Below are 12,655 nucleotides of genomic sequence, written 5' to 3' on the forward strand. Positions count from 1 at the left end.
CTCTCAGACTCAAATGGGTTTCGATGTGAAGTGCTTGCCACTCCTGAACTTGATTTAACTTTTTTGGGGTCCTGAATGACCTTTGTTTAACCTTCCTATAAGAGCCTATTGGAGTTCAGTGTGGCTCTGCAGGGTCTGGTCAGGCCCTGATGTACGGCCAGTGGGGGCAGAGGTCATGGGAATGAAGGGTGAGTGCTGTGTGTGCAGATGAAAAAAAAATGCTTATGATGATATGATATGATATGATGTCAGTATTTTTCAACCTTTATTTAACTAGGGGAAAGTTGACTGAGCACCCATGGTCTTTTTCAACGCTGCCCTGCTTCACAGGGTTGCATGTATGTAACACTTTTACATACATTCACATGTGAGACTTTTACATACATTCACATGTGAGACTTTTACATACATTCACATGTGAGAGCTGCAGTCTTGATAGCCAGTGAGCAGCTCCACTGCCTCTTCACACCCACGTTTTCCCAGCCGTTCTGGAGATTTGAACTGTCAATCTCCTGGTCAGCAAGCCCGCTACTCTAACCTCCAAGCTATTGCCACCTACGTGTGTGCGTTTATGTGTGTACAGGCAAGATGATGAAAGACTACTGTGTGTGTGTGTGTGTGTGTGTGTGTGTGACAGAAACCTGAGGCATTGCATTACTGTCTAAATCATCTAATTCCAAAGTCTACAGTTTGCCCTTGTTGTGTTCAGTTACGGACACTCTCCTCTTTGTTCCTGCTTCTTCACTCATACTCTCCTGCTTTCTCTCTCATATCACACACACACACACACACACACACACACACACACACAATGTCCACGTGCTACCCCTCTCTCCCCTCTCTCTCTCTCGTTCTCTCCCTCATACTCTCAGACACACACACACACACACACTCACAGCACCCCCGCCCCTCCTCCCCCATGTCTCTCCCCTGTCTGCCCCTGCATTTCCCCTTTGGTTCCTGCTATCAGATTGATAAATCACCGGCTCCCCTTGCCCCTATGACCAGCCGCTCCTCCGTCTCCAGTCTAACACACAGTGAAGACTGGGTTCAGGCCCTGTTATTCTTAGAAACAGGGGCCCAGTACCAGACACATGTGTGCCCCCTGCCACGCTAAGTACAGCCATCTACATGCCACCACATGTTTATACATCGTGGGGTCACATCTGTATTCGATCAGGTATTGGAACCTGTGCGCACTGTTACCAAGGCTAGATTTAGACAGAGGTGGAAGAAGTACTGAGATCTTTTACTGAAGTAAAAGTAGCAATACAACAATGTAAAGATACTCCATTACAAGTAAAGGTCCTGCATTCAAAATCTTACTTAAGTAAAAGTACATAAGTATTGGCAGCAAAATGTACTTAGAGTATCAAAGTAAACATACTCATTATGCAAACTGTCCCCATTCAGAGAGTTATATTTTTCATAAATTATTGGAATATTAATACTGATTTATTGACATACATGTACATGTAAGCAGCATTTTGAAATTGTCAACGTGAAGCAAATCTTAATAATTTAGCTATACTTTTGGGTAGTCTAATCTATAACAATGCTATTTTATAGTTATTTTATAAGGATGATCAAATGTTTTAAATATAAAATATTGATCTGAAAAGTAACAAGTAACTATAGCTGTGAAATAAATGTAATAGAGTAAAAAGTACAATATTTCCCTCTAAAATGTACAAAGTAGCATAAAATGGAAATACTCAAGTCAAGTACAAGTACCTCAAAATTGTACTTAAGTAGAGTACTTGAGTAAATGTACTTAGTTACTTTCCACCACTGGATTTAGACTTCAGATTTCAGACTCACCTGGTGACTGTTTTGGACCATTGGAAAAATGTTAAGGGGTTGACTCCCAAACAATTGAGAACGGCTGATGCCGATCACTTGTCTAATCGAAAGAGGACTGATCGTAGCGCTTCCTAATATGCAGCATAGCTCCTACCTCAGGAGGAGAGCAGGAGGGCCTGTCTGCAGACCCTCAGCCTCTCTATAGCAAACACACGCGCGTCCAGCTCACTGGAGAGCCGCTGTGCAGTCAACTGGGACAGAGGGTCAGCAACTGGGAGAAGAGAGAGCGCCCGTCTACAAGCTCTCCCTGTTTTTCCTCTCAATCCGTGTAGCATCAGCAACAATTAATGGACCAAAGTACAGCATCACTAAGCTCACGAAATATATTTTGACATGTGTGTTTTCCACTGTAGGATTATGTGGCCACAAATGCATCGATCTTTGATGTGGCTTCAGTTAGTTTGGTCCAGTTGTGTGATCTCCCACTCAAATTCTCGCGTTGCATGTAAATAAACTCAATGATGTAATTCCTATGCACACTAGTGTGAAGTCATCTGGCGATGTCTAGTAACGTTAAAAGCAGCCAACAGCTACTTTCCTTGGAAGAGAGTTGGCAACACTGTGTGTGTGTGTGTCAATGTGCAGTTAAATAAAGATGCACAGGAGGAACACACGCAAGAGTACATACAGATTTGGAGGTAATGGATTGGATGGTTGTATGTAAATGTGGGCACATGTCGAAAAGCAGGAGCGCATGAACACAGACACGCAGATATAAACACACCTACAAAGACACAGACACATGCATGCTGCACACCCACACACACATACACACGCACTCCTCCAAAGTGTGTGTTACAAGAGACAGATCAGGGGCCTCTTGGAGGATTTTGACCATTATCTCCAAGTCTCTTCCACCTGGTCAATCATGCTGTTGCTCTCCTCTACACAGCACCATGAAGACAGACTGTGTGTCCCAGCAGCCTAACCATGAACCCATTTATCAGTAACCACCTCATTAGGGCATGTACATTTTTCACTACCTCCTGATGGAATGCTCTCCTTCATTCCTCATGCCAAACTGTCGTCTCAACCAAACTCATATACACTCACTCCCTATTTTGTACTTGCCCTTCTCCTACCCAAATCCAGCCAATCATCGCTGCTGTGAATTCTTTGATGAATTATGTCTTGCAAAAGCCAAATAAAGGCTAAACTAAACAGTAAAAAGTCAAATTCTGAGTTTTATCCTTGAACGATAATAGTCTAAGGTGACTCATTCTTCACCTCTATCTCTTTATCCTATCTCTTTATCCCGTTACGCTGTTCTCATAAAAGGACACCCACACACATACCCCTAACCCCACTGCCCCCACCCACACACACTCCATCCTCACGCCTACACACCTCAATGAGCCTGTCTTGCGGGCGGAGGCCGGCACGGTCGGCGGGCGACCCCCGGTCCAGGGAGCGGATGTACTGTCCGGGCCGTGACTTCTCACTGTGCAGGTTGAAGCCGTAGCCCGTCTCAGCCCGCACCAGGTGGCACAGACGGGGGACGAGCTCCGATGGGTCGATTGGGGACCGCGACTGGGACTCGGCCTTGATCTGGGCTTGAGCATGGGCAAGAGCCTCCTGGAAGAGAGGGAGAGAGGTACGTGTGATACTTCAATCTTCATGCTTCCCGCCCTCCATAGGAAGGTCAGAGGTCGGGGTCAGCTACTGAACAGTGACCCCTGGAGCTGGTGAGGATTCAGTGCCTTGCTCTACACTACTACACCCAAATACTACACCCAAATATGCGGTGTAGTAAGCAGTCAACATGCATGTTATCAGCAGGTCAGGGGAACATACCAGTTGGATTCATTTATATGTTTTATTTATTTGTTTTATCAGGGACAATGCACATTAATCAACATCAATATCACAAGGTAATATCAGTGTAAATGTGCCAGGGTTAGCTGTAAAAGCTAATTTGCACCTGTAGTCCATAAAATCTATCTATCATTATTATACTTTGGTCTTATCCATAGTCTACACAGCAACAGACCTCTATATGTGTTCACAGTGGTTCTGTTTTAGTTTCATTTTAGCTGCACATTCAAAAGTGTGATATCAAGCTCATAGCCTTATACATCATAGATATGGATAAGTATGCCTTGATTTTTCCTATCAAATATTGATGTATATATAATCAACACTAAAGTCAGTGAACCATGGAACGAGACAAACCTTCTGCAGCATGCAACAAAAACAGCAGTGCTCTCACATAGAGTTGCATATCCTACCATTAAAAGTGATTATTTATTTTTTGGGGAATTTCTAAGTAGCTTTTTTTTAGTTAGCTCTGAATTGGAAAATTGAGATTGCAAAAGCTACCACAGGTATGTAATTAAAAGTTAAAATGTTCAGTCATCGGTCCATGATGAATATGTATAATTAAAACAAAAGGAATATGGAAAGGAAACTTTTTCAGAGGGTAACCATGGAGAAATAGGCTCATTCTCTGCTATTTTCTGTGGAGAAAACACACCAAAATACTGGTATTTAAATGGCGGAGCAGGTGGGAGTGTCGCTGAGCTGAGGAACGTGCCTGTACCGAGCCGTGTAGACAGCAGCATTGATTAAAACGAGAGTGTTTCTTCTTTTTCAAGAGACAGACAACTAAAAATGCACCCGAGATGTTTCTGGTGTAGACATAACACACTGTTAAATACAGACATACAGACTGTTATTGGGCCTTTCGGTTAACTCATTGGTTTTGGTGTGGCCTCTTATATGATCATCATAAATCATTCATTTATTTTAAAGGAATGCAACTTTACTAAAGAATATTTGAAGAATTCAATTTTGAACCCCCCCCCAAAAAAACAAACAAACAAACAAACAAAAATAAAAAACATTACCTGTAGTTCAGTATGATCAGTTTGTTGGTTATGGACTTATCTTATATCTTTTAATTTCATGTTGTCAATCAGTTGTTTAGAATAGGTGACTCTTTTTATAATAGTGTATATTTCATTCTGAAATGAAACTGAATCACTGACAGACGCCCAACAACTTGGGTAAGCACATTTATAGAACCCCTATAATGGACGGCTCGTGTCTTGAGCTCCAAAGCGTGTTCATACTGACTTCCCACCTACACATCCTGGGAAAAATGTGCGTGAGAGGGACGATTGTTGCCGGCCAGCTCTGTAATGTCAGCTGATATTAGCTATGAGGCTCGGGACAGGTAATGAGGGTGTTGGGTGACTGTGGGCCTGCGAATAAGAATCTATGTGCACACACCTTGAGCATCGCACACATCTGCAACTGTATTATGCAACAGTATACTCAGCCAGTCTACTGTTTCAACTGCACATGTGAGGCTACCACCACGGCCCAGCATGTGCCTGCTAAAAATACATATAGAGTAGGTGGGCAGGGTGAGAGTGAGAGAGATAGAGGGATGGAGAGGGAGGTAGGATGGAGAGAGGAGGAGACGCTTGGTGATTTATTCTGACAGAGAGAGGACAGATTTTTGCAAAACTCTCTTCTAACCCATCATTAATTTCTCCAATGTTATCTCCCTTTTCAACTTATAATGTGTCCCTCTGTAATTACTGCAAATGCCTCTTAGAAATCACAGTCTAATCAACACGTGAGAGAGCCTCCCTTTCTACCCCCTGCACCATAAAAATAACACAGATGGCAAAATATCATTTCATTTCATGCACGCACCAAATTCTTTAAGCTAACTGTGATCTGGGCAGAATGCCTTGAGAGGGAGGGAGGGAGGGAGAGAGAGAGAGAGAGAGAGAGAGAGAGAGAGAGAGAGAGAGAGAGAGAGAGAGAGAGAGAGAGAGAGAGAGAGAGAGGCCAGGCCTGACCCCAGAGGAACACAATGGAATAATTCAGACCAGTCCCACTCCCATTAATCCCAAAGATCCTCCAGTTCCTGGCTAGAGAGGAAGTGCCTGGGGTGGGCAGCAGGAAGGGGCGGGCCTTCCAAGGGAGAGCAAATATAAGCACCCTGGGATCTGGGTGAGGGAGGGAGATGGAAGGGAAGGGGAGGGAGGGAGTGTGTGGGAGGGCTATTACAGCAAATGAGAGATGCAGAGAGAGGATTGAGAGAGAAAAGTTCAAGAGAGAAAAACAGAGGAGCGAGAGAGAGCGAGTCAAGGAGCGTGCACAACCCAGAGAGATACAGCAGATAGAATATAGATTGATAGGCAGACGGAGGGATGGAGCGAGACAGAAAAACCGAGATGACAAGACGTAGAGGGTGCACTCTCCAGCAGGAGAAGAGAGAGGGAGGGAGGGACGAAAAGAGCGAGCGAGCGAAGCAGTGGAACTCTTATAGGATAAACAGTGTGAGCAGCACAGCTGGGAGTCATTATGCGGGGGAGACACAAGTGTCTGCCAATCTAACCTCTGACTGCCTCCCAATGCCTGTCCACACCACACTAATCACCCCCTGGGGCCTGTGCCATCTCTCAGACACTTTGTGTGTGTGTGTGTGTGTGTGTGTGTGTGTGTGTGTGCTGAGATGTGTGTGTGTTGACTGTCTTTGACTTTACTGTGCATTTATGTGTTTGTTGCGAGTGTGTCTGTGAGAGAGAGTAAGAAGAGAGAGAATGTCGCTGTGACAACACGACTGTGTGTGTGTGTGTGTGTGTATCTCCCCTGCTCTGTGTCAAAGCACATTCAGCTCTAGCCTATACAGAGATGGAGGATCCAAGCAGAGTGGGAGATCTCTTGCTCGTGCGGTGACTGGTCAAAGAGCCCAGGAGAGAGACTCTTGGTTTCAAAGAGCTTGGAGGGTCAGCCAGAGAGCGGGGAGGGCTTGAGGATACCACACTGTCTCTCCAAGCCAAGAGGCCGTAAAATTAAATGCTGCAACTCCACTTGAATGGAAACGCTGCAAGCCTCAAATGTTCTGAGTACGCCTGCGTGTGTGTGTTTGAGATTGATTTTGTGTATCTTCAGGCATAGGGATTGAGATTCTGGAGTCAAGAAAAAAAGTATTTTGGGTATGACATATAAATCAGTACTACTGCATATTGACATACAGTGATGAATGTGACTGGTTGTAATGACACTCTTCCCAGTTGCTGTTGCTCCTGTGCGGTACATGTGACGAGACTGGTTGGACAGGAATGAACCCAAAGGGGCAGAACACATAAATGATTAATATCCCGGCAAAGAACGGCCTCGAGTGCACTTTCTTTCTCCTGACAAGGTGTAATGTGGCCAAGTGGGTCCTAAAACAAAAACAAGAAATATTTCCTCTAGGACCTAAGTTAACGACTTGCCACAGAACGTGTGGTAACTCCATTTTCTGTAACTAGATTAGCGCTCTTTCCAGTGAAACAGATTCTCAGCCTAAAATAATGACTAAATTTGCAATAATACAATAATAACACTATAAGTGGATACATCCCATACACTGAACCATCTTTGTGTGAGCAATGGGTGTTGAAAGCTTCATAGTTCTGTGTTTTTCTGAATAATGTTTTGATTAGCGACAGAGCAAAATGAGACGCCACTTTTTCCCCTTTTGTCAGCTTGTCATCAGGAAATCAGCCAGTTATCAGCATCTGTCATATTTTGGAAAACAAGAGTCCCACTTGGGTGGAGAGGCAGTAGGAATCGCTTGGAAAACACAATATCCATGTTTTCTTCCAGTCCCATGAGTTTAGCTGCTGTTTTTGCTCGGAACAAGGACGGGCGGAAAATCCTGCTGCAATAAATCAGGGTGCTTTCTATAAGGAAAGGAAACCAATATGGAATGTTTCCCTTCACGCCCAGTGCAGAGCATGATGTAGCTCCATGTCCCAACACAACACACACACACACACACACACACACACACACACACCAGTCCCCAATAGATGACCCAGCCAGCCCGACTGTGGCACACTGAGAGGATGTGCTGTCAAAGGGACGCGTGCCATCCCATGCATTCCTTCAATTTCCCATCACAATCAGCCTTTGTGCCCGTCTGTCTCTGTGTGTGTGGGGAGGGGGGGGGGAGGGGGGGAACAGAGCTGCATGATTGTGATTAATTAGATTGCTTTTTTTTTTTTTGCCATACATATGGTCAGACCTTATTCTACACAATTTCTTTTTCAGGACATGAAATAAGAGATGAGATACCAGGCATTTGATTTGATTTGATTTGTTTTCTTTTATTTTTCTACTCTGCAAATTGTAGCCAGGGATTCAGCACAAGATCACCAGAAATAACATCTGATGAAATGACACCCATCATTGTGGAAAATTAAGTAGACAATATTGGGATTTATACATTTTTTATTATGATTTATGCAGCACTAGTGTGTATATGTGTGTTTGTGACTGTATCTGTCTGCAATATGACCACTTTGAGGTTTATGTGGCGTGTGACTGATAATGGAGACATGCCAGTTTCTACGTTTAATTTGGGTGTGTATGTGTGTGTGTGTGTGTGTGTGTGTGTGTGTGCGCACATGCATGTGTATATTTCCTTCTGTATGCAACCACTGGCAGTGGCATTGGTGGTTGATGAAACCAGATCGTGGCTTGCTGAATAATTGACCAGCGGCCTACTGGGACGGATGGATCATGACCGCTGTTAACCCTTTCACAACCAAGGATCACTGGCTCACTGCTGGCCCACAATACAATGCACTGTGTTTGGGCATGAATGCATGCGTGTGTGTATTTGTATATGTGTGTGTGTGCATGTGAGATCATGCTTTGTTGATAAGTTTCTCTGTGTGTGCTGTATGTGTGTGTGTGTGTGTGCAACCAAGGAAGCGTGTGTGTGTGTTGTGTTTGTTGAGGAGCAGCTATCAAGAAACTTCTAATCCTGTGTGTGTTTGTGTGGGTGTGTGCGTGTGTGTGTCTTTGTGTGTGTTTGTGTGTGTGTGTGTGTGTGTATCTAAGGCATTTTGTCAACAATGCTCTCACTTGCATGCTTTCCATAGGGGATTATTGTAAACTTAATATCCCTCTTCTAATAAATCAGGAGGTCAAGTTTCCTTTGAGCCTGAGTCAAACTATGCAGTTAGTCTTGCTGAGTGTATCCATTGCGTATCCATTGCGTGGCAACCTTAGAGAAAGTTCTGGAGGACCGCTTAGCGTGCCAACATGTAGTATCTACTGGGTTTATTTTCTGCTTCTGTATGTGTGTGCTGCAAAAATAACCAACACATACAGTAGAGTTTGGATAAATGATCTATTTATTGATCCATGGCACTAAAATTCTGACTGTGTGCATGTGCCTGAAATAAATATTGAACCATTCACTGTAGCTCAAAATATACCTGCAGTAGTAGTAGTAATAAAGTAAATGTAATAGTAATGAATAAATAAAATAAACAAATTATTGAATAAATATGCAAATTAACAGCCAATCAATGGACAGCAGATAGCAACATTCTGTTAAACCATTTGGACTTTCCCCCACACAGCTGACACATACATGGTTACAGTTTGTCAGTTTTAGTTAGTTGAGACCAACACAGAGTTCAGATGACAGTTGTATTCTGCAGCTTGGCCTCATGATTGACAGACTTGGCTCTACTAAGCAGGGTGGCGCTACAACTCTCCATTGTTTTTATACAGGTGTGTTTTCCTCTCTGTCTGTGTTATCAGTCTGATATAATCGTCTACTGTCTGTTGTTATCTGACTGCAGGAATAAATATCCCATGCTGGGCATTAGTCTATGGGTCTAGCCTATCATTTTCCCACTCCTAACAAACCATTTACAACATAAGTAATGATAGATATCTGTGACACACAGGCAAAGACATTAGTTAACCTTTAGTGAAGTTTAGCGCAAGTGAATTAATCAGGTTTCCCACCATGGCCCTGATGTAAAATTCCATGACCTTTCCATGACCTTCCATAACTAAATCAGAGTTCTTCCATGACCTTAATATTTGAATCCTGGTTTGTCAATGCTGTTTCTCAGCTCAGAAAAGTTCTAAAGCGTTAAACAGTCTGGTGTCCAGTTTGCTGTGGAGAAGTGGCCATACAATGTATAAGAACTGCTGAAAACCACCATCTAATGTACCGAATATGTGAAACAAGTTGTAAGATAAACTCTGGCATATCCCTGAATTAGGGCTGGGCGATATGGACCAAAAATCATATCTCGGTATTTTTAGGCTGAATGGCGATACATGATATATATCTCGGTATTTTCTACGAAGTGTGCTAAATGTTCAGTTCTAAGTAGGGCTGGGCGATATGAACAAAATCAAATATCACAATATTTTTGACCAAATACCTCGATATCGATATTGTGACAATATTGTAGGGATGACTATTGGTGCTTTCACAAAATATTTACACAATGAGATTTTTGATAAATAATCACCAGTAATGTGGATATAATGACTAGGTGGGTAAAGGCAAATAATAGAACAGCTAGAACAGTCTGGTAAGTTCAGAAAATGACATCACTTATGCCATATCACGATATTACGATATCCAAAATCTAAGACGATATCTAGTCTCATATCACGATATCGATATAATATCGATATATTGCCCAGCCCTACCCTGAATAGAGAAACATTTTCCCCCCGATATTCCTTTCTCAAATTCCTTGACTTACTCTGTCTGGAATACACCTCTCAAAATTTCCAGTGAATGATATCATCAACATTGTTGGGAATTTTGCTTCACCACATGTTGCACTAACTATTACAATGTGTTACTGATTAAGCGCTTAATGCACCAAACCTGGTTTTGTTTTATTTCATATGTTAACTTAATAGTGGATTTATCAGTTAGGTTAATAAAAGCAACAGGCCTCTTTTGACAGATAACAACTTGTTCCAGCTTTGTTACACAAAGTGCGTACAGACTGGTAGGGCTGTAAAGGCTTTCTTACAGGTGATACATACCAACAAACGTAAACAACAAACAACAAACAAAGTGCTTTTGAAATCAAATTAAACATTGAGCGCTGCGTGGAAACATTGCTGATGTGGTATGGCACCGGTAAAGTACATACAACCGCAGCGCATGGGACTTTTACTGATGTCATGGGGGACAACCAGTTGCCATAGAGACAGCAGTGCAACCAGTATGGCCAGTTCCATCAAGCCTGGCTTTCACAAAAGGGGTGTAGCCTAAAGGTGTTGGGACATTTGTTTGGGTTTTCAAAACTAGGCCAGGAAAAGATATGGGCCTGCATGAACTGTAGATTTGAAGATTTGAGTCCTGAGAATCCTGTGTGCACTAACACATGGATCTGTGCCTGTTTGAAATCCTGATGTACAGACTTCATACTGTAGCTTTTCAAAAGTGTTAGCAAAGCCCATATGAGGATAATTTGAAAAGGCTTCACTGAATTAAGAAAATTGTTGTGTGTCAGACATTCTGGCTATAGCAGCTCTACCCTCAAACTGTGTGTGTGTGTGTGTGTGTATGTGAGTGTGTGTGGTATGTGTGTATGTGTGTGTGCTTGCATATGCGATTTTGTGTTTGTGTGTATCTGTCCCACACACAGCTGCCCAAGTGTTGCTCAATCAGAAAGGAAAAGAGCAGAGCTGGCCAGTTCACAGTGGGTGAGAGAGAGAGAGAGAGAGAGAGAGAGAGAGAGAGAGAGAGAAAGAGAAAAACAGACAGCTGGAGGAAAGGAAAGAGAGATTCTGAGGTTGTTACAATGAAGATTAATGGAGAGAGCGAGTGAAAAGAGATGGGAAGAAAGCGATAGCGATGAGAGTGAGTGAGAAGAGAGAGAATTAGAAGAGGCAGAGAATGAGATAGTGTATGTGAAAGAAAGACAGATACAGAAAAGCAGAGAGAAAAAGAGAGAGAGAGAGAGGAGAGAAGATGAGAAACGGATTGGCCCAATATCTCGATAACGGACAGTTTTTCCCACTGGTGTTGGAGTGTATTGCGTAACGGCCCTGTGATACGAAGGCTGGCTGTGTGTGTTTGTGTGTCTAGGGCTGCTCTACTAGGACAGGCCTGCTGAGATCTGTTTACAGAGTCTCCAGCTCTGCTTCAGTGTGTGTGTGTGTGTGTGACCTCGCTGGCTACATGTGGCGCTCGCTGTTATAGAGTTTCCTGAGATCGCAACTCACCGCACTGCTGATAGTGATGGAAAGACAGAAAGAGAGAGAGAGAAATATGGAGGTGGATAGAGCGAGAGAGAGAGGGAGAGATACAGAGAAAGTGAAAAATGGGGTGTGAAGGGGGGAAGTGAGAGAGGAAACAGGGCTTTTGATTGCAGCCGGAGAGGTTGACTGGATAACAAATCCTATAGCAACATGGAGAGGGAGAAGGACAGATGTCAAGGAGAGTTGAGGAGGAATGAGGAAAAAGGAAGAGTGAATGCATTTTTAAGATGAAAGGATAGAGTAGCTGTTGGCAACATGACAACATGGTTTGTCCTCAGTGTGAATTTCTTATCAGAGACAGTTATGTTGATGCAGCACAAGGCCATTCAGTTGCACTACTGCATATGCAGTCCATACAACTGCAGCGTGTCTGTGCTATTAATATACCATAAAACTTAACTTGAATTTATGGCCAAAGAGCAATATGACCAGATTAGAGAATCAAGCAAATTGTCATATTGAGCTCATTTGACACTTTCAGATCTGCAAAGTACATGGAAACTGGTTTAATCGAATGCAAGAATTCTGGGTTGAGGGATACAGCAGGATTTTGAAAATTCAAAATTGAACCCCGGCCATTTAACACAAATTTAGAAGCTCAAAGTCCAAATTTCAATGCGTAGTGGTGAAAAAAATATGTAATTTGTGCTTTATTTCATAATGAACAGTCGAGGGAAGCAAGGCAGATAGGAGAGCGAGCAAGGGTGGGACAGGCTATAAAGGTCAAGAGCTGGAGTCGTCATGA

General features: G+C 43.0%; 1 protein-coding gene across 1 annotated transcript in view; it reads right to left on the reverse strand.

Moving 5' to 3' along the window:
• LOC139651032 (Na(+)/H(+) exchange regulatory cofactor NHE-RF2) overlaps positions 1-12,655 on the reverse strand; it is a 42,422-nt gene that overhangs the window by 9,006 nt on the left and 20,761 nt on the right. The window contains exon 3 of the mRNA XM_071527861.1: positions 3,211-3,438. Within this exon, the coding sequence (XP_071383962.1) occupies positions 3,211-3,438 (228 nt within the window). The remainder of the gene's footprint in view (positions 1-3,210; positions 3,439-12,655) is intronic.

This window comes from Centroberyx affinis, unplaced genomic scaffold (genome assembly GCF_046629955.1).
Source record: "Centroberyx affinis isolate AG114_WGS23_722 - 3 ecotype Tasmania unplaced genomic scaffold, CSIRO-AGI_Caff_v1 ptg001583l_1, whole genome shotgun sequence".
Classification (NCBI taxonomy): Eukaryota; Metazoa; Chordata; class Actinopteri; order Beryciformes; family Berycidae; genus Centroberyx; species Centroberyx affinis.